This window comes from Dasypus novemcinctus, chromosome 20 (assembly GCF_030445035.2).
Source record: "Dasypus novemcinctus isolate mDasNov1 chromosome 20, mDasNov1.1.hap2, whole genome shotgun sequence".
NCBI lineage: Eukaryota > Metazoa > Chordata > Mammalia > Cingulata > Dasypodidae > Dasypus > Dasypus novemcinctus.
The window spans coordinates 17,243,631-17,265,927 of record NC_080692.1 but is presented as its reverse complement, the minus strand read 5'-3'; the positions used below and the strand labels follow the sequence as shown (position 1 = coordinate 17,265,927).

General features: G+C 45.9%; 1 protein-coding gene across 7 annotated transcripts; it reads left to right on the top strand.

The window, feature by feature from the left end:
• Positions 1-1,823: 1,823 nt before the first annotated feature.
• SLC25A18 (solute carrier family 25 member 18) lies at positions 1,824-22,285 on the top strand. 7 transcript variants are annotated; one of them, XM_058282482.2, is made up of 11 exons: positions 2,329-2,423; positions 5,456-5,837; positions 12,596-12,676; positions 13,661-13,783; positions 13,974-14,029; positions 15,194-15,284; positions 15,853-15,971; positions 18,417-18,582; positions 19,395-19,549; positions 20,166-20,241; positions 20,635-22,285. In XM_058282482.2, the coding sequence occupies exons 3-11, from the start codon at positions 12,657-12,659 to the stop codon at positions 20,774-20,776; spliced, it is 948 nt and encodes a 315-aa protein (XP_058138465.1). In that variant the 5' UTR covers positions 2,329-2,423; positions 5,456-5,837; positions 12,596-12,656; the 3' UTR covers positions 20,777-22,285. The 7 variants fall into 7 exon arrangements, with proteins under 7 accessions (XP_004456822.1, XP_071066202.1, XP_071066201.1 ...); XM_058282483.2 differs by having other exon boundaries at positions 2,344-2,423; positions 12,596-12,815; XM_004456765.5 differs by lacking the exon at positions 5,456-5,837 and having other exon boundaries at positions 1,824-2,423.
• The last annotated feature ends 12 nt before the right edge of the window (positions 22,286-22,297 follow it).

Sequence of the window (22,297 nt, the reverse complement as noted above, 5' to 3'; positions counted from 1 at the left end):
CACTTCATCACGACTCCACAGAGCAGGTCTGAGTGGGGAGCAGTGGGAACAGCAGCTTCAATGCAGACAATAAGGGTGCATTGTCTGGAGAGAATCCTAAAATAACCATAAAGCTGAGAAATCTAAACAATGTCAGGGACAAAGTACTCTTCCCAGCTGGAAAGTCAGTTCTCACCGTGCACATCCACATCCAATACCACCTGCCCACCCCCAGCCCTTTGTAGACCATTGGCAAAGGACTCTCAAAATAAGTTCTATACTACAGTACATTAGTTACATCCCCTGTCAAAATCTAAGGTCTACTAGGGGCCCAGGTGGGTGGAGAGTAAAGTCCATAATGGAGCAGCCAGAGCCTGGGGCCATCTGTGAATTAATTACAAGTGGTGGACAGAAATGGAAACTGCAGGCATAAATCTGCAGGTGGTTTTCTTCCTGCCCATTTTATTTTAGTTTTTATTTCCATTTCGGGGGGGGGGGGGGGGGGCTTTCTTATTGGAGTGGGGAGAGAAGAGGTAGAAAGTAACCAAATTCTCATCAGCTAGCTATAGCCTAAGCTAAGACAAGAAGACTTACCCTTACGTTTTTGTCCTTAAATAGTTGACTTGTACATAGGCAATCTCATACACTAATAATCCCACCAGAAAAAGTATCAATTTCCAAATCTGTTCTCTCAAGTTTATAACTTTCTAGGGCAGTAGAAGATCTTCCTGTTTCGACCTCAAATCGAATGTTCCACATTGATCGCTTACCTATTGCTATTAGTAGCTCGTGTTTTTGAGCCTTTCATCCTTTGGCTGTTTGAAATCTGTGTCTGCTACTCATTCATCCACAAAAAGCATTTTTCCTATAAAATACGTCACTCACAGTTTTTAGGTCAGCAGTTCATTTCCGCACAACTCGTGAAACACAAAAACATCAACTTTAAAGTGAAAAAACATTAATATTGAAATGATGCCGGTCAGATTATTTCTCTGAAATGCTTTCTCCCTGTTCTTTTTCCTTTGGTGGGGCATGGTGGGCCGGGCAAGGTGTTCTGGCCTGGCTTTCCTCTAGGGTTATGCCAGTTTAGAGCATAGTCCATAGTCCAACTGCGTCACTGGCGTGACTGCATCACTAACTCTTTTTCTTTCCTTTCTATTAGCTCTCTTAAAATACATGTAAACTTTAAGGAATTTAGCTGATTGCAGTTTAGGGTGTCCCAGATTTATCTCCCTGGGGCAAGCACACACATACACACACACTGTTTCAAAATCTTGGTACAGTAGGCAGTTTTAATCTAGCTTTATTTCTAAAATAGTTACTAGTTGACATTAACTAGTCCCTAGGGAAGATACCGTAAACAAAGATTATCCGACTCAGGGGTTTCAGTCTTAAAATTGGAATATGAAATAGAGTGTACTGGTAGGGAACAGAGAACAGGAGGAAGCCATAAATTTTTAGTACTCTGATGAACTTTCTACTTTGACATTTGGAGACATCCAAAGGTGCTTCTTTTGTTAAAGATTAACATCTTTTGTCTCTAAACCAATTCCTGTTATTGGGAGGGAAGGTATCCTAATTTTATATATAAATAATCCCATTAGGGACTTGGTTTGGCTCTAATGTCTGCATTTTCTGAGAGTACCATTAACAGAATTGAGAAAAGCAGGCAGATTTGGGCTCTCTCTGGAGGCCGACCTTTACCCTAGAATCTTCCTGGAGAGAGAGGCAAATGGCCCATCTCATTAAGCTGTTATTGCAGGAGGCGCCTTTTGGAAGAGATGCCATTGGCTCTTTCCTCTTGGCTGGCAGGATTTAAGTGTCCATGCTGCAGCCTGTTAGCTGGACTGCCTTCACTGTCCCTTCCCCCACTGGTTTTCTCTCTCTCTCTCTCTCTCTCGACTGGCAGCAGATCTGTTTCCCTGGCCTTGTTTTCCTCTGTGTTTTTAAAAGGAGAGAACATCTGTCCATCTATTTCAGGCCCCTATCTGCTACTGAGGCTCACTCCTCCAGTTCCTTAGCAACTTTAGCAAAAACCTTCAGGGCAAGGTAAGACTTGGCAATACTAGGCAAGAAAGCAGCTAGAAAAGATTGGCTGTTGTGTGCTGAAATCCCAACCCTCTTTTGCATCTGTGACATGCATGTAAACTCAGTTGCCCTTTAGAAGTCTTTAGGTTTGGAAAAGCTCAACCTCCTAGCATCCTGGATTTGAAGCTCATTCCGGACAGCATGTGATTGTGACGGAGTTGCCCTATTCTAGGCTACAAAAGCTGGGCAGAATTTTAAAAAGGAATAGAGCCAGTTCCTTGGATTGGACCCAAGGTTTGGGCTTTGGGAAGGAATTTCGTCAGCAGTAGGAAGGTAGAGACGATCCGAGAGAAGCCTGGCCTGTGAGTGTCCCAACAACTAAGATGAAGATGGACTGACTTGCAGCCAAGTTTTCAGTAAGTGTTCTTTAACCCCACTGTGGTGCTTTGCATTTGTCTCCTTACTGTGAATACAAAAGGAACGATTAGCTTCCTCTGCTCAGATTTCCATTTTAAAGGGAGAAAAACAAATTATGGGAAAATACAGTGCTAGAAAGAGGACGTGCTTAGCTCTTAGGAGCCAGTGATGACCAAGCACCTTCCAGAGTGTACTGATTTGCTGAAGTAACTAGCAGATTAAGAAAACATATTTTTATTCCCTCCTGTGATTTACTCATAGGAGGGTGGAGGTATTGGTGTTCTCCACCCACTTAATTTGGACAGACCTCAACACACAGCCCATATTTGGAAAGCCAGGCTTTCATGAGTTTGGGGGCTGTCAGTTTCATAGCTTGTTCCCATTTAGCTGTCGCTTTCCCTAATTTCTTGAACTCCTTGAATTTCTTCCCTTTGATCCCGACTTTACCTCTGTCAGGCTAAACGAAAAAAATGAAGCTGTAATTCAGAAAATGCAGCCATCAGTCATTGTCTCTAGTATGATAATAAAGGGACATCTTGCTTTCTGGCCATGTACACGGCCTTACTGCTGGTTGACAATTTCCTTTTTACTTCCTGTGACATCTCTTGCAGCTGCTGTTGCAATTTATTTATTCAACAGACTTTAGTGGGCACATGTTTGGTTTTGCAGTCTAGGCTGTCCATTAGGGATTACGTGGGCCTTAAATAATCAGATGCTTGGGCCTTTCCCCCCAGAGATTCTGCTCTAATTGGTCTTGGAGTATAGCCTGGGCATCAGGATTTTTTATAGCTCCCCAGGTAAATTCTGTGCAGGGAAGGTAGTAAACTACTATTCAAAACCAGTGTCTCACAAACTTTAATATGCACATCAGTCATCTGGAGAAGCAAAAATCAGATACATTCTGGATCATTAGGTCTGGGGCAGGGCCTGAGATTCTGCATTCTTAACAAGCTCCCAGAGAGTACTAAGGTTTTATCTCATCCTTTTCCCCCAACTTTAATGGTCTTTTCTTATTATTTAAAGGGAATCCATCTGACCTATTCCTCTTGGCTTTTATGAGCTTTTCCAACCTTTTTTTTTTTTTCCTGCCAGTAACATCCTCTTGCCAAAGCTGACTCACAGTGCTTTGAAATCCGACTTCTGTCCATTTTGTAACTAAATTAAATCACTTACCCCCTTTCTTTGATTCTTCCCTGCCTAAAAATACAACCAATTGTGCCCTTGATTTGAATATAACATAAATGCCTCTACCTTCATCCAAACTCTTGACAATAGAATGTGCATTTGTTTTCTCTCCTACCAGCCTCCTATATTTTGGCTTCTTGCCCTATGTGCCCTCCCTGCCTTTTTAGCCATGTCTTAGGCCTGGTTCCTTTGTGTAGCATTTCTCAATTGGATCGACCCCCTTTTGAAACTGGTTTTCACATTCTTCTAGTTGTCTTACATATTCTGGCCACCTTTTGCTTCCAAATGCAGGTAGGCATTTTCCCAAGACTCCATCCTTTTCTTATGCTCCTCCCTCGAGATGACTTCATTTTCACCTGCAGCCTCAATCGCCACTCTGTGCAGGTGACTCGGGTTTCCATTTCTAATTGAAGACTTCCTTGCCATACCTTGGTGCCCTTTCCAAATACCTATAGGACATTGCCATCTGAATACCCTGCTGCCACTGTTTTTAATATTTTATTACTGAAATAATTTGTAATTTTATTTCCACATTTCCCTAAACCTTGCCCACTGTTTTTGAAATGACTTCTTAACCATTTTATAATAATTCAAATCAATGCTGACACCTCTCCTCTTCCCGCAGTTGACTATCTCCTTACCCATTCCTGCTCTTCCTAGTTGGGAGTGGTAATTTCTTTCTCCTGCTTCTGCTAATCCATATTTCAAACCTGGTATCTGTCCTTGTCCTGCTTAATTGTTCAGCTGTCCAGCCCTATTGATTGTTCACAGAAATCACCCACATCCCTTCCCTCCTGCTTGCACGCTCTCATTTTATCTCCTATTGCAATCTTCCTGGTTCTGTCCAAACCACTTGTTGCTGCCATAAACCATTCCTGCACCCTTTGGACCCCTACCCCACATCTTAGATAGTTTCCCATTGCCCACCAGTAAAAGGAAGAAGAAAATAATCATTTGTGTGCCTGGCATTACTAAGTACTCTACAGGTAGGTGTGCGTCCCACTTCATAGATGAGGAAGCAGAGAAATTAGGTCACTTGTTAGGGTCACAGCTGGGAACTGGATTCAAACCAGTTTAAAAGCAGCCTTACTCTAAGCCCACCCTTAGCCACTCAGCTCTGCTGCCTCACTTATTCGTCACAGCAATCCTGTGAAGTAGAAATCACGTTCCCTTTCAAGAGAGGAATAAAAGCTCTAAATTCAGTAACTTGCCTAAAGTGAAGATAAGGTAATAAATTGGAAACTGGGATTAGAACCCAAAGTCTGTTCCATGCTGATGCCTCATCGCTCCCAGATCCTTGCCTGGCAACATGTTCCTATACCATCTGGACACAGTATGATTTACCAACTTTAATGTCCCCTTCATTACCTTATCACCTGCCCCTCGAGAAGGGTTTCAATTTTACCTCTGCCCTTGTTCTTGTAATTCCTTCACATTTTAGCCTTCTTTCAAGCACAAAATGACATTGCCACTTCCTCCCTGAGGCCCTCCCAGGATTGTAGCATTCTTAAAGATAGGAAATGTGCCCAATCAACATTGCAGCTCTCCTACATCTGAGCACATGACAGCCCCCACAAATACAGGCTAAATGAACAACAAAAACATCCTTGCAGAGTGTGACCTGTGGAGGCCAGGAAACGCTATAAAGAAGTGTAGATTTCTGTCTTCAGGGACTGGCAGAGCTTAAGGAAAATACTATCAATGAAAATAATCAATGAAATAACTACCTGCAATTAGAAAAGTGTGTGAAACAGAGGAACAGATGGGCTCCTGCCACCGTGTTTGCCCCATCTGCATTGCATTGATTTGCATTGATTTTCAGTTGTTTGTCCTTCCTTCCTTCTAGGCCTCTGAATGGTTGGTGAGTCTGCCCTCCCCCCAAGCTGCCTCGGTCAGATACTTTCCCAGCCTGAACTTTTGTCCCAGTCATACCAGCAGCTCACCTGAGGAGACGTGACTGTTTAATAGCTGGTTGGCAGGTTGAGTCAATCCCAACCTGTTTCAAAGTGCAGCACGGTGGGGAGAGAGGCTGGGGGATAGGAACTGGATAAAGAAGGGATAGATTTCCAGCTCCTCCCTTCTATCCCAGGATGAAAGTGCTGTGGGGATGAGAAGGGAGGACATTCATACCCACATTCAGGATTGTAAACGAACCCTTCCGTGCAGTTCCAAATAATCTTGCCTTTATCTTGGGGTCCAGAAGTGCTGAAGGTTGTTACTGAAAGCAGGTAAGTGTTTGTTTTGTCTGTCTTAATCTGACAAGTGGTAGGAAAAGACCATCTTCTAGCAAACCCTCTCTCCAAGTAAACAGTTGGGGATGAGATGAAAGTAGCCAGTGAGATAGGGTAGCTGCACAGTACCAAACAGAAAAGGGGGTAGGCAGGAAAAAGTGGCCTCTCCCTGACTGGGGGGCATCCTTATTTCTTTGGCACTGAGTCAGGAATTGTCTCTTAGCTGCTAGTGTGAGGGGCTTATCCCTGGGAGAAAACGCTTGCCCTGCCAATGAGAGGAAAAGTCCGGAACATGGGCTGGGCCATCCTCATCCCTGAAACTACCTACTTCGCAGCCCCTCATGACATGAAAAAATTAGGCTGCTAAGGAGAACTGTCCCGTAAGACTGGCTGTGCATAGGTGCATGTGGTGAGCCACAGGTGAACCTCCATGTTTCAGTGATCCAGTTGAGCTCTTCTGCACCAGGCTCCAGGGATTCAGCTTCAAGAGTCTTTCCCTTCAGCTAACTTAGACTTTTGATAGAGGTAGAGTCCAGTAAGCAAACAGTTTTTATACAGCGTGGTAAGTTCTAAAACCAGGTGTTAATTGGAATCAGAAAAAAGGGCTCCTAGCCAAGACTTGAGGGGCTCAAAAAAGGCTTGTGGGAAGATGTTTGAGCTGAGGCCCAAAGAACAATTTGTAATTTGTAGGGTGAAGAGGGGGAAGACTGTCCTGGGCAGAGGGCAAGGCTTAGGCATAAGAGGTTACGATGTGTTCCTAGAAATAAGGTTCAGAATAGGTGGGGAAGCAGAAAGGGGCCAGACCCAAATAGGGAGTTCGGAAACTGTCCCAAGAGCAGGGGGGTGTCAGAGAGGCACGTTAGACAGGGAAATGCTAAATGCCAGGCAGAGCTTATGATCCACTGCTCAGCCTGTGGGGAATCCGTTTGAGGGGATCGAGGCTGAAGGCAGGGTGCCACGTCAGAGCTTATGGGGTATGCATCACAGTGATGGGACCTAGCATTGGCTGCCAGGGAAGAGAAGGTACAGATGGGCTCAAGAGAGACTCAGGACAGTGCTTTTCTAACTATGATGAAGAACTCACCTTTTTTCACCCAGGCCATTATGGACTAGTACTTTGGTAAGGGAAAAAAAAAAAAAAAGAATTGCAAGAGAAATAGAATTTAAAAATACATAAGCCCACATTTTTTATTACTAGATTACATAAACAAAATTGATCAACTCGCTATAAACATTTCTAGTCTTAAAATTTCTGTACTAAACAAAGACCATCACCAAACCACAGAGTATCCTTGAATGTACCTACTTAGGAGGTAGAATGGACAGAACTTGATAACTCATGAGCTATGGGGAAATAAGAGGTGGAGGAAGAATGAAGGCTGCTGTGCAGATTTGGGCCAGGACAATGGCGGGGGGGGGGTTGTGAGGGGAGAAGTGGGTCTCAGATTAGGAAACTGAGGAGGGAGAACAGGACCGCGGGGCAGGCACAAAAGGGAAGATGAGAGGTTGAAGGTTTGGTATAAGGGGAGTGGCTGGGCCACTACCCAGGGAATGAACTGAGAGACTTTGGAGCCTTCAGCAGTGGACACTCATGCAAACCCAGGGCAGGCATCTGTGACCAAGGGAGGTGGAGTGGCCACAGGGAGAGCCTAGAACCACAGAAGTCAAAGGAATAGGATATTTCGGTGGGGAAGGGGTGGTGGAAAGGTAGAATCTGAGGAGCTCAGGAAACCCTGGCCTGCTCTGGTCCCTGTAGCTGCCAGCTAGAGTCAATCCCTCTAAATAGTTGTCTTTGTATAGTCAGTAGAAACCATGCAGTAAGAATTAACACTTTTCTGTGTTTTCTGAATTTTCCAACTTTTTAATGTTCAAACTCCTTAAGAAATAGAACATTCGTTATTAGCAAAAGTCAATCAGTCACTCCCTAAATATATGCAAACTAGCTATCTCCTGGTAAAGCTGACTGGATGGGTCATAGGTGTTAGGGTTGGGGAGTCCTGAGCAGCCCCTGAAATGCCACAGTCGGTGTGCTGAGGTCAGTGATGAGTACCACTTTGACGTTCTCCCAGGCCCTCGGGTTTTCTACCTCTGACAGTCTGAGGGTTCTTCAGCCAGGCAGTTACTAAGTGCAGCCCCTTTTTTTCTATCCTAGCTAACCCCTGTTCTCCCCCCAACACACACCGTTCTGATCCTTCCCTCAACACCTCCTTGCTTTACCATAATGCCATTTAACAGCCCTCTGATCAAAAATGTCCGTCCTTCAGCCTTTTCTGCCAAAATAATTGTCCTCATACTACGGTCAACATGGTAATTCCCCCATTAAAAACAATCAGTATTTTTTCACTAACAACAGGATCAAATTTTAAAATGGCTTAATTTTTCAGGGTACATAATGTGTTTATTAAGGATTCTGTTTAACAATTTACAGAAACTACCTTAAGACAATAAGTGAATTTGCTAGACAGGTACTGGGATATCCTTTTGGTGCCCAGGACAGGAATGAAATAGTTCACTGTGTAATCAGAGTTTGAAACACGATTCTATCTCCTGTCTCCTTAAGTCTGTGGGTCTGCTTTATTATTCATTCTTGTTAGAAATCGGTTTCCTAAACCAAATGGCAGTAAACATGATTGCTGAGGTTTTGTATGCCAAAAACCTCAGATTTTATATATTTCATAAAGCACATGTTATAATTAAAAACTTCTTGAGGAGAGGCTATGCTTCCCTTGAAAATTCCAATGGGAGGGTTTGAATAACCTGGCTTAAGGCAGGTGCCCAACCTTAGACAATCAGTTCCCACTGTAGCCAGGTAAGAGCGATGAGGGGGGGAGGAGTAATTCCAAGAAACAGGATAATTAAAAGACAAAATAGTTGTCCACTATATTCTACCCTCTGATGGCTAATGGTCTGCAAACATGTGATTCAGTTAGCACATGTAAAACTATAAGTGCACTTGTTTTACCTGTGCATATCACTGAATGTCATGACCAGATCGTGCATCCAGAGGCAGTGGCAGAGCGTCTGATATCTAAGTCCAGGTTATTTATATCTGTCTCCAGTTCTTTTCCATTTGGTCCCAAAGAATTTCAGATGTGGGTGTTCATAATGCATCCCACCATCTAAATGATCAGTTTACCCCAATGTTCCCAATATTGCCACAAGACTCCCAATTCTGGAATTTTCTTAAATTCCATTTAGAAAAGAAGGAAGGAGAAATACTCTCTATTGGCCGACAGTCTGAAGGCTAGATCACACAAGTGTGATAGGACTAGATGATTTATTGAGTGTCGATTTGTTTTACTAAATTATTTGGTAAAGTAGTGAGTCAGGCAATAGGGCTGCTTCAGGATCTACTTGCTGGAAGAATTTCCCTCACACCCAGGATATTCCAGGGCCTATATTGAGAGAATATTGAGGAGGAGTTCCCTGAGGAGGGTAAAGTGGGTAGGCTATATCACTTTAAAAGTCTGTTCCTATCATGTTAGAACCAGTAGAATGCAATAGAATGTACACTTGGTGAAAGCAGAGGCTTTATCTGTACCTCCTAGAACAGCAACTGGAACATAGTAGGTACTCAGCAATTATTGGAGAGTGACCACTACTTGAGCCTAGGTATTGCCTTAGGGATTGAGCAATTATAGTCCCCGTTGCCAAGTTTGGCATTTTCGTGGTGATAGGACTCCTTAAAAACTCTGGCTGGCTGATGCTCAGTTCCCACTTGGGGGACTGTTTCCTGATACATTTACTAGTGCCAGAAATCTTGTCAAGTCATACAATTGAATACCTGAGTCTGGGAAAGGGAACTGCCAGGACTGGAATTTTACTGTGGCTTGACAGTCTCTGTGCCGGGGTGGTGAAGCTGATTTCTCTGGCTTCTCAGATATCCCTATTCCAATATCCAGGGGACTACAACTCCAAAAATGGTTCTTTAGCTCTAGAAGGAGCAGTGAATATGGCCACTAGGGCAGGTATAAGATTCTCCAGTATTTGGCTTGCTTGCTTCAGGCAGAAAAGACTTCCTTTAACAAAGTTACCCACGTGTCCTGTTTTCTATCAGTTTTTAAAATGGCTACCTGTTATTAGAGTGTGTCTTTCTCATTATGTTGTATTAAATGCCTCAAAGAACAGCCAACTCACTAATTTACCAAAATTTCGCCACCAAGCCCTACAAAGCCCCATTTTTTAGAGATACATTGTATGCGTCTCAAGATACAACAAATGAAACTGCACAAGGACTACCCGTTTCCCAAGCCAGGATGGGGGATCCTCATGCCTGTATCTTACTTTCTCCCAGCTGATTCCATACTTTGGGATCTGTAATTCATAAATTCTCACTCCCATTACTGTTACTGGAGATAACTGAGACTCTCTTGGTTGGAAGTAACAGGAAGTGGCCAGTCCTAGCAAGTTAAACATTAGGGTCAATTGATTGGCAGGATACTTAAGTCTCATGGAATCCAAGGATAGGAACATAGACGAACCAGAGATTTAAACACAATTTGGGGATGCAGATGTGGCTCAAGCAGTTGGGCTCCTGCCTCCCATATAGGAAGTCCAGGGTTTGATACCCAGGCCTCCTGGTGAAGGCAAGCTGGCCCATGGTATGCTGCCTTGCACAGGAGTGCTGGACCATGCAGAGAGCTGATGCAGCAAGATGATGCAACAAAAAAAGACACAGAGGAGAGCTAATAGATGCAGCAGACCAGGGAGCTGAGGTGGCACAAGAGAATGATCCTCTCTCCCATTCTGGAAGGTCCCAGGATCAGATCCCAGAGCCACCTAATGAGAATACAAACTGACACAAGAATATACAGCAAATGGACACGCAGCAGACAAGGAGGGGGGGGGATAAATAAATCTTTTTAAAAAACATGATTAGGAACATCTTCATCTTTTGTTTCTCCTTCAGAGAAGCTTGCTTCACTTCCCTGTCTCTGCCTCTGCAGACCGGCTTCCTCTGCTTCTCCAAAAGTTTTATGTTACAGGTCTAAACACCGTGTTGCAAAGTCCATCCTCCAGTTTTCGGGCCAAAATTGTCCCCTTGCCTGTTCTTTTTCTCTTTCATCCCCGGTCTATCAGGAAATCCTGTGGACCCTGCCTTCAACATAAATCCATAAATTAACCACTTCTCACCTTTAACCACTTCTCACCATCCTCCTTGCTATAACCCAGGTATATACAATCATACCTCTGGCCTAGATTATTGCAATAATGTAAATCGATCTTTCTGCTTCTATCTTTGGGCCCCAACACAGAAACCAAAATGGTCCTGTTAACAACAGGACACTCCTCTGCTCAAAACTCTCCAACTGCTTCTCTTTAAACTGAATAAAAGACAAAGGTCTTAGCAGGCCTTACACCGTCGTGCCTGAGCCTGTCCCTTCTCGGATTTCATCTTCCACTGCTTGCCCTGTTCACTCCCCACTGGTCAGTCATCTTGCTCTTCCGTCAGCTCACCTGTCTCACTGCTTGCTTTGCCTCTGCACTGACTTCTGCCTCAAATGTTAATTCCCCCAGATGTGTACATGGCTCAATCCCACACTGCCTGTGGATCCTTAGATGTCACCTCAGGGAATCCTTGGGTCAAGCCACCCACCCCTAACCAGCACCACTGATGTTTCCTAGCCCCCTCCATTCTGTAATTTTTTTCTCCATAGCATCGTTAGCTGATGTTTTAAAGGTTTAGTATAATTATCTCATTTACTGTCTATCTCTTCCTCAAGAATTTTAAGTCTCCCAGAAATGGGTTTTTGTTTTTAAGATTTATTTCTTTAATTTCTCCCTACCCCCTTGCTGTTTGCACTCACTGTGTCTGTTCATCTTCCTTGTTTCTTTAGGAGGCCCTGGGAACTGAACCGGGGACCACTGATTTGGGAGGGCGGCACATAATGACTTAAGCCGAGCCTCCTCCATTCCCTGCTTTGTTACATCTCTCATTGTGTTTTTCTTCTTGTGCCTCTTGTTGCATCAGCTTGCCCCACCTGCCCACCGTGCCAGCTTGCTGTCTCACTTTTACTAACTGGGAACCTCTGATTCCTGTTTTGTTGTGCCTCTTACTATGCTCTTTCTGTGTCTCTTGTTGCATCAGCTCACAACACCTGCCAGTCGCACCAGCTCACTGTCTTTAGGAGACACCAGGAATCTTCCATGTGGTAGGCGGGAGCCCAGTTGCTTCCCCCAGAACTGGGGTTTTAGTTTAGTTTTGCTTTTATGGTCTTTTTGTTGTTCGCTACTATATCCCCAAGACCTGAAATTGTGCCTGACTCTCAAATTTTTTCTTGAGTGCATTAGTAAACCACCCGGGAAAGACTGAGCTTATGCTCACTCTCTCCCCAGCCCACCCGCCTTTCCTTCCCTTTCCAAAGCAAAATTGTAAATTGTTGGCAGCCTCAGAACACTGAGGAGCAGGTGAGAGGAAGGTGACCCTAAAGCAACTTGAGGTCAGCCAGGAAAGAAGGAGCCCCAGAGCTCAGACCAGTCTCCCTCCATCAGGAAAACTGATCCTGACTGGCCCTTGGGCTGAGCCCTGCCCTGTCTTCAGAGGCAGTAACAATTACCGTGGCTTCCGTTTCTTAAGTACTACCCTCCACGCTTTTCATATGCGACAATTCTAAATAAATCTGGAGACCTACTGCAGCTTGGTCTCTAGGGTCATAGGAAGTTCAGAAAACAGTTTTGGAGCAAAAAAGTAACATCAGAACAAAAGAACTGTGGCAGCTAGAGTCAAGGATTCCACACCACTGCTTTCCCCTCAGCCAGCCCTGAGGAGCCAGCGGCCTCCTGCGCGGAGCCCCCGGCAGTCGCTGCCCCTGCAGAATGTCCAGCCACGATCTGAAGTAAGCTGGGGCTGGGGGAGGACTCGCTATGGCAACCACACAGCACTCAGCTTCTCCAGAGCCCCGAAGTATACACTGAGGCCTGAGGAGGAGCCGGCGAGACCCGGTCGCCCCAAATGGAAATATAGCATCTTCTTAGGTGATAAATTTAAGTCACAGTTCTATTTGTTATCCCAAAATCTCCTGCTTGCTTATCAAGCTTCATTTGTGGGTAGACTTTCTTTCTACCCTTTCTACTTCCTTTCTACCCTCTCCAGGTAAACTATCTCCAAATATTTTACTCAAGCCAGCCTCTGTCCTGAAAGTTAAGAATATTTGCTAAGTCCCAAGGAGCCTGAGAAAGCTTTTGTACTATTTTCAGGCTTCTGAAACCCTCGATGAAGGGGCTGGCATTATGTAGAGCGATACAACTACTTGTGCTGCCTGGAGGCCCTTACTGTTGATCCCACAAACGCCTTGAGGCCAGCCTTACAGAAGGGGAGGGATAACTCCCAGAGTGAAGCAGAGTGCCCAGGGAACAGTCGCTGGCACTGCCGGGATTCAGACCTGCTCTGCCTGTAACCCAGGAGCAAAATTGCAGTCTCCTTAAAAACCTGTGGCTTCAAGGGCAGAAAAAGGCCAGGGAAGGGATGGAATCCTTGAGGGACCCCAAGGGGCAGAGTTGGCACAGGGCCCTTCCCAGAAGCCCTTGCAGCCTCGTGATTCTGCGCATTTCCGGTTCGGGCTAGGTGCGACACCTCAGCAAAGGTGAGTGCAATCCTGATAGTGGGGGACTGGGACCCCCAGCTCCCCACCCACAGACTGTCTCTGCAACTGGAGCCTGGCCCAGCCACGGGGCTGCTGGGATTGGGGTCCCTGGACATTGGTACCTTTGCTCTGTTCCTTCTCACCCACCCCACCCCTCTGTTCCCCCACCATGGCCAGCCCTCTCTGCCCTGTGTCTCTTGCCCCTCACCCAGCATCTCCCTCCTCCCATGCCCTCAGTGTCACAGCAAAGCTCATCAATGGAGGTGTGGCAGGGCTCGTGGGGGTGGCCTGCGTGTTTCCCATTGACTTGGCCAAGACTCGACTGCAGAACCAGCTTGGGAAAGATAGCTACAGAGGAATGTAGGTATTGGGGGCTGGAGGCAGGGAGCGCGGGGATCCTGCGGGAGGGGTATGGGGCCTTACTCCTTCGTGGTTGGAGTGTGGGAAGGAGGGTGTAGGGTGGGGGCGGTCGGTCAACAGGGGTGTGCCCAGAAGGATTAGGGCACAGCCTCCTGTCCCTACCAAAGCCTGTCCTGGCCTCTGCAACTAGGATCGATTGCCTGATGAAGACGGCCCGGGCCGAGGGCTTCTTTGGGATGTACCGAGGTGAGTTTATCGGGCGGGGGACCTGGCTTGGGTGAGTGAGGATTGTGGGATTGTGCCGGACTTTAGGAGGTTATAGAACTTTGGGAATCTGGCGTTTTTTCTGTCCGGGGAACCCTGGGTTTGGGCCTGGGGCCACAGGCGATCCTGGAGTGCGTTTGTTCTTTTCACTAGCCCTGGCTCTCTGGTGGAGATAGAGGTGGTTATGGTTTAAGGCGTGGGGTAGGGCAGGCTTTGAGGTCCCTCCTTACAGAGCCCAGGAGCCCTGGGCCCACTGCTGCCTCACTAGATGATGTTAAAAGCAAGTGACAAAGGATGTATGACTCCACATAATGAAATATCTAGAATAAGCAAATGCAGAGACAGAAAGTAGGCAGAGGATACTATGGAGGGCTGTGGGGAGGGGAATTACTGTTTAATAGGTTCAGAGTTTCAGTTTGGGGTGATAGATTTGGTAGTGGATGGTGGTGATGGTGCCAAAGCATTGTAATATAACTAACGCCACTGAATGATATATTCTTAAATGGTTAAAGTGGCTCTGTCTCTCTCCAGGGCTGCCAAGGCCCAGTTACTAATAGCAACAGAAGGGGAGAGGCCAGAGAGGGGACAGGCTCTCAGTCCCTGGGAAGATGGCAGGGGGTGGCTCTTCCCTGACTCTCCCAGGCCCTGGCAGTGGCCCCTCCAGGCCACACCATTGTTTATGGTTATGCCTTGGGGCTGGGCAACGGAAGGAGCTGATAGGCTAGCAGCCCCAAGGAAAAAAAGAAATACCTTTGAGCCATTAACTGCCCAGAGGGCTGGGCTAGAAAACCGCAGAGTCATTGGAACCCAGTCCCTGTCCCCCAGGGCCTTATTACTGGGGCTTAATATTGGGAACTGCTCGTTTATCTTCGAAGGTGGACAACCCTGGCAAGGACAAAAATAAGATGACTTCCCCCGACAACTGGGCTAATGAGCCCATAAAGGAAACAAATACATCAAACGGGAAAATGAAGTGGGGGCCAGGGTGCTAAGCAGGCGGATGAAAGAAAATTTATGTTTCCATAAAAGAGGCCGGAGGAGCCCTCTTTGACCTCCGGAGACTCACTTGGCTGGGCAGGGAGCCGGCTGCTGATGGCAGGGGCACCCTTCTGGGTCTTACCTCCTCCTCCTCTTTTTCCATTCCAGGGGCTGCAGTGAACCTGACCCTGGTCACTCCTGAGAAGGCCATCAAGCTGGCAGCCAATGACTTCTTCCGGCAGCTGCTCATGGAAGATGGGTATGGGTTGGGTGGGGCATCCTTCACTGTGTGTCTGTGGTTTGGGGAAAGAGGCGGGGGAGAACTGCAAATGTGCCTCAGTTCACCTGTCAGCATGTATGTTAATAAGTGCACACATGTATCGGAGAGTTAGTGTGTGTTTTTGCAGGTGGAAATTGCGCGAAGCCCATTTAAATTGAAAGTTCTATATAGAAATGTGAATTGAGAATATATAGAACATATAGAATGTGTGTGTGTTTATATTCATCAGCACCCCAACACTTTCTAGTTTTCTCTGTGCTTCCCACTGCCTTAGTGATATTGCTTAAAGTATCAGAGAATCAAATATCTGCAATGGGTAGTTTCCCTGTTCGTGGTTTCAGCTTCAATGCAGGTGCAACCTCCCTAGCTGCCTTTGTTTTAAATCCAGTCTCATGTCTTTAAGGAGGCCCAGCTGAGTGAGAGGCAGCTGAGGGACAGACTAAATACCATCCCTGGGAAATTGCACCACCAGGGAGTGTGGATGGCCAACATGGGGCAGCAGGGCTGACGTGACTGAAGAATTTGTTCCGTTCTCCTGGTTCTACAGGATGCAGCGGAATCTGAAGATGGAGATGCTAGCCGGGTGTGGAGCAGGAATGTGCCAAGTGGTGGTAACCTGTCCCATGGAAATGCTCAAGATTCAGCTGCAGGATGCTGGACGCTTGGGTGAGGCCTGTTCATGACCCCACGTGTGACCATCAACAGAATGGACTTCCCCACGGCCCTGCCCTGCCCCACTAGACTGTATGCTCTCGTCTGCTTTCTAGGTCATTAGAAATCTTTTTTTTTTTTTTTTTTTTTTTTTTTTTAAAGATTTATTTATTTATTTAATTCCCCCCCCCCCCCCTCCTTTGGTTGTCTGTTCTTGGTGTCTATTTGCTGCATCTTGTTTCTTTGTCCGCTTCTGTTGTCGTCAGCGGCACGGGAAGTGTGGGCGGCGCCATTCCTGGGCAGGCTGCTCTTTCTTTCGCGCTGGGCGGCTCTCCTTACGGGGTGCACTCCTTGCGCGTGGGGCTCCACTACGCGGGGGACACCCCTGCGTGGGGTGGCACTCCCTGCATGCATAGAAATCTTGATTTTATGATTATTCTTATGATAGATTTCAGTATTTCCAGCTCTAGAAGAAATAATGGAAATACAAATCTGGATTCAAGAGGGACAGAGAACACAGACAACTACATATTACTTTGACATTTAGGCATGATTTAAGATTTTAAGAAATGCCATGACTTGCTAACACTTCAGTCAGTAGGTACTTTATGCCAGAGAAGCCAACCTTTAGTGGGAAGGACTAAAAAAGGGGGGAGAAAGCTGTTCCTATTGTTATGGTTTTCCCTGGAAGAGAAACTTGGCCCAGTCCTGACTTAGACGACTAGACAGCAGTGTACTCAGTAAATATGGTACCTTTTGTGCTAGGATTCAACCAGATTTGATAGTGGGATCCAACAAACCAGAAGCAAATAAAACCGTAGAAAGTAACATTCAGGGACTGGAAAACCCCCATGTATTTTGATTTGCATAGTAAAAACCTGTAATTTTTAGTTCTTTAACCTGGGTGAGAAATTTCAGTATTCTTAAAACATCTTTTTTTCCTTTTTTTAGGAGGTAGTGGGGATTGAACCCAGGACGTCATACATGGGAAGCAGGCACTCAACCACCGAGCTAAATATGCTCTTCTTAAAACATTTAAAAGGGAATGGGAGATAATATAATATATGGGTGAATTCTGTGCAGACAATGGGAAATAACATTCATATTGATTAATTTCTCAAAGCTAATTGTTTGAGTCCTATACCTGGATTCCAACCCTAGGGAAATGTGTGGTAATGAGCTATTCTTATATGAAATGTTGGCCTGCTAGATACCAGACAAACTTGGGAAATGAAATAGCTTCCTTTTAGCAAGGATTTATGATCTAGGCAAAGCTTCTCAAATACTGAGATTTGAGAAAATAAATACATTCTCACAATTTCAGGGCATTGAAGCCTGTGGCCCTTCACCCACATTTGAAACGTTGGATTTAATGTGCTCAGGAACAAATAATCCAATTCTGCTTATCAGAAGTTGAGGTCATCAGATGATGGGCTCTGAATTTTTCAACTAAAATGGGTTGACATCTAAAGAATAAAATTCTATACAATGTGGGGGCAGATCTGGGAAGAATGTGATAATGTGTTCACATTGAGTATTAAAAAGTTCACTTGGAGTATTAGAAAGAGGCACCCCTGGAAGACTGAAGGAGAGTTTTTGGATGAACAAAAAGGAATTTGCAGGGAAGCAGACTTGGCCCAGTGGTAGGGGGTCCGTCTACCACATGGGAGGTCCACGGTTCAAACTCCAGGCCTCCTTGATCCGTGTGGAGCTGGTCCACACACAGTGCTGATGCGTGCAAGGAGTGCCGCCCCACGCGCAAGGAGTGTGCCCCATAAGGAGAGCCACCCAGCGTGAATGAAAATTCAGCCTGCCCAGGAATGGTGCTGCACACACAGAGAACTGACACAACAAGATGATACAACAAAAAGAAACATTCCTGTGCTGCTGACAACAACAGAAGCGGACAAAGAAGAACACGCAGTGAACAGACACAGAGAACAGACAACTGGGGCGGCGGGGGGAGGGGAGAGAAATAAATAAATCTTTAAAAAAAAAAAGGAATTTGCCACTAACACAGAGGTGTATGGGATTCCTGTGTCCCAAAGTGATAACAGGATGCAGCTATCAGAGATGGTTTAGATATGGATGGTGGGTCAAAAGCTCAGTTTTAATGGGAGGATGAGGAATCTGGGGAGTGCTGCCACAGCTTCCTGTCAAGCAAGTGGGGCATCCCATGCAGCTGCCACCCCAGTGGAATCCTGGGACAGTTGGTCTGTCCATCTAACTCATTAAGAACTGCTGTTCTTACTCAGGATTCACTCAGAAGACTTAGACCTTAAAGATTTCCTTAGAGCCAAACATTAATATTCAAAAGTAAAACAATCCTCAGAGTTCCAGCTGGGTGTCAGCCTTGCCTCTGATTGTCCATGGGATGAGCATCAGGAGCGGACTCTGGGGATGGTGCTGCAGCAACTGTTGGGCTGGCTTGTGATAGGGAGTCTGTCCTTTCCCTTTCAGCTGCTCATCCCCAGGGTTCAGCTCCACCACCTGCTTCCTCCAGGTCCTATTCCTCTGGCCCGGTCTCCGCCCACAAGCGCCCATCTGCCACCCTCATTGCCTGGGACCTGCTGCGCACACAGGGTCTGGCTGGCCTCTACAAGGGCCTGGGGGCCACACTGCTCAGGTGAGGCTTTCTGAACCAGGACCTAGCCAGCCCTGGCTTCCTAGGGGCTGAGGAAACAGAAGGCCCAAAGGACTGCTGCCCCAAGCTCTCTCTCCATTCTTCCCATTCCAAACCCAGCATAGCAAACCATTTCCTTCCTTTATGTCTTGACCAGAATTTGGCAGGGCTGCACATAATGGGTACTTGGAGCACTGAAACTTTAGAACCCTTCTCCAGATCAGGCCTGTATGAGTACTGGGTGTCCTGTGGCCTGAAGGCACCAAAGAATGCCCTGTCTCTGAAGAATTGCAGATCTTTTATAAATTAATGGATATACCCCCTTTTTAATTTTGCTATTTGGCTGTTGAGCCACCAAGTTCTTGGGCCAAATCCTTGAAGTTGGACACAAGGGTCCCAGACCAGCAGCTAGTTTTCTCCTATCACCTAGGCAATAAATGAACTTCACCTTCCACTCCTCAACACTTTCAGCTCGTAGCTCCTCAGCAGCCACATACATACTCACTTTAGCTCTGACCTTAGCTGGTCTACCCTAACAGGTTCCCAGTCTTTGAACCTCCATTTGGCTCCTCATTAAGAGGTGGCAGGTGCTGGTGGGGCAGAGTGATGAGTTGGGAGGGTGGGCAAGGCCAATCGATCCCTCTTATGCTCTCCAGCACTGCATTATCACAGGGTGTCAGGGGTGGAGGAACAGGTAGCTGTGGCTTGTATCTGACCATCAGACTAGCCCCCTGGCTTGGGGGAAAGGCTTGCTGAGCCACCTCAGTTGGAAGCCCCCAGTAGCATGGACCTCAGTGTTCCCTTCTCTCCTGCAGAGATATCCCCTTCTCCATCATCTACTTCCCATTGTTTGCCAACCTTAACAACCTTGGGTTCAACGAGCTCACTGGGAAGGCTTCCTTTGCACATTCCTTCGTGTCAGGCTGTGCTGCAGGTTCCGTAGCTGCAGTTGCTGTAACGCCTCTGGACGGTGAGTGCATGGGAGACATGAGGGGTGGGTATTAGGGGTTCAGGTGTTGACTGGCTTTATAAATCAGGCATTTGTCTAGTCCTTAATGGGATAAGAAGTACTTTTGCACTTTTAGGATAGAGATGGAACAGCCCCAGTCCTGAAAACCCTCGTGTCTCAACCTGTGACCACTGGCATAAGTTCACCAAAGGTCCTGGTGCAGGGTGGGGCCAAGGACACCTTCACTCTATTTTTTATTACTGACAAGTTTCCTCAGCTTCATTAGCTTCTTGACCACAGTCAAGTTGTGAGCATCAGCTATAAATGATTGCTGGCATTTTAAAATCTGAGGCTAAAGGCATGCGCTAAACCAAGTGTGGAAGGACAAAGCTTCCCCTATCCTTGGGGATGCATCCAGTTCCTCTGACACTCAGGACAGCCTGCTCTCTAAAATGAGGCCCAAAGAGGTCCCTCACTTAAAAATGAGGCCCAAAGAAGGGAAGATTTTGTTACAGATACTCAGTTTCATGTATGTTGATTCTCAAAGGAAACCCCAGCCACTTTAATGTTGGAATGTGGAAGCAAGGACACTAAAAATAAGAGGTTCATTACTTATTTTCACTTTCGTTTCATTTAGTTTTGAAAACTCGAATCCAAACCCTCAAGAAAGGCTTGGGTGAGGAAGTCTACAGTGGGATCACAGACTGTGCCAGGTGAGCCCAGCATCCCTTCAGAGCAGGGTTCAGATGGTTGCCTCCACGCTGGTGTCCACCTCCACCGGTTCTAGAGAGGAATTTTGTGGCATTACTGCAGTGAGCTCTGGATCTCTTTGAAATCCATCTCTTTCCCTTCCCTCTCCATGGAAACAGGATGTACTGCGAATTTTCGTCTCCTTTACATCCCCACAGCATCTCTAAGATTCTAGCCAGATCAAGGCTGCCCATTTTCCAGAGCCTTTGGGGCAGGCCTCCCACACTACCTAGGATCCTGCTATTGCTGTGGAAAGTGACAGCTATTCTTGAGAAAGGGCAATTTTGAGGATGTGACTGAGGACTGCTTGCACATGTTCCTGCCCATCCGCTCACCAGGCTCTTCTTTCTTCCCAGGAAACTCTGGATCCAGGAAGGACCCTCTGCCTTCATGAAGGGAGCGGGCTGCCGGGCCCTTGTCATAGCCCCTCTCTTTGGGATAGCCCAAGGTGTCTACTTCATTGGTATTGGAGAACGAATCTTAAAGTTCTTGGAGTAGATACAGCTAGAGGCCAAGTTCCTTTACTTACTGCCATCTCTCTAGCCCATTTTACCTAGACTAGAGGGGTGAGACAAGATGGGCCACCCATGTCGTACTTCTCTAACTTGTACTGCCACCTTCACCTGGGAAGAACTATCCTATTCTAAGAAGTAAGCTGGGTATAACTCTTATTTTCTTTTCATGGTACCACATCCATTTCCTTTGGGGGTAAAATGATCAGGGACTTTCAGAAGCCTCTAATCCCCTACTTTTCAACAGTAACAAAATGGTACCTGCTTTGGTTGTTTAAATTTCAAGACCGTGACAGTAAAGCTAGAAGGGTGGTTCCTATATTGTACATTTCTATTTCACTCAAACTCAGTGCACTTCAGTTAGTTTAAGGATTTAGTTTTGCTAATCCAAAATTAAGTAACTTATGGTTAATTCTAGCACTGACTGTGGGAAAAAAAGAGGGTCAGACACTCAAGGGGACCATGATGGAAAAGCCCACAAAGTTAGCACCTATTCTGAAACCAAGTAGACTCTTTCAAATCATGGGTGGCTGAGGGATTGGGCTGATTCCAACTGAAAAGCCTAGGCAAGATCAGCCAGCCAGCCTACCTTCAGTCTTCCTTCTGGGGCATTAGCTCTTTCTGACCCATCCTCACTAAATCCAAGTCAACTGGTTAAAATCTCATCTTGTTAAGAGTGGGAGAAACAGGCTGCAATGGCCTGGGATTTCTCTGTGTCCATTTCAGAACCAAACTATATTAAAATAGAACACTTGAAACAGGTATTTCAGTAACAATGACTTCTTCTAATTGTTACTTAAGAGGATGGAGAACAAGAGCCATGGGATACTTTATTTGTGGGTTTACAGAACAGTCATACATAAAATGCAGGATTCTGATAGCTCTTCCATCTCGCACCTGTGTGGAACATTGGTTACCATTGACGACAGCACATCTTTATAATTGTGCTACTGACTATAGTCCATGGCTTCACTTAGGTGTCACGGTTTGTATACTGTATTTCAATATTAGGTTTTGAGTCTTGAGGAACTGAGTTTGCTGTGACAGTTTTCTCGTGCACCTCAATTCTTTCCCTGACAAGGCTGCTCTAGAGAAGAGAAATAATGTCACACAAGTGGGGTCAAGTCCTAGAAACAATATAATACCTGTTCAGAGGTTATATGCATTAATCGCCACCTAACCTAAAACCTCAGGTTAAGGAGAAAGAGGATGGTGCTAAAATGGTGGCTTCTTTCTCTATTAAGATGAAAGTCAGACAGACCCAAGTTAAATTCCAGCTCTGCCATATACCAGCCACAAGACCTTGGGCAGCTCCTGGCAGTCATTTGAGGTAAAAATAAATAGGGAGTGGGAGGAGGTAAAGGCCTTTGTGAAAAGATTTAGGCATAGCACACAGTAATTCCCCAAAACCATTAGGTTCCTTTTTTTTTTCTGACTCTGCAAGCATTAATAAAACTATTCTCTCAATAAAGTTGTAAAACCTTTGTGGAAGACAGATAATGGAAAA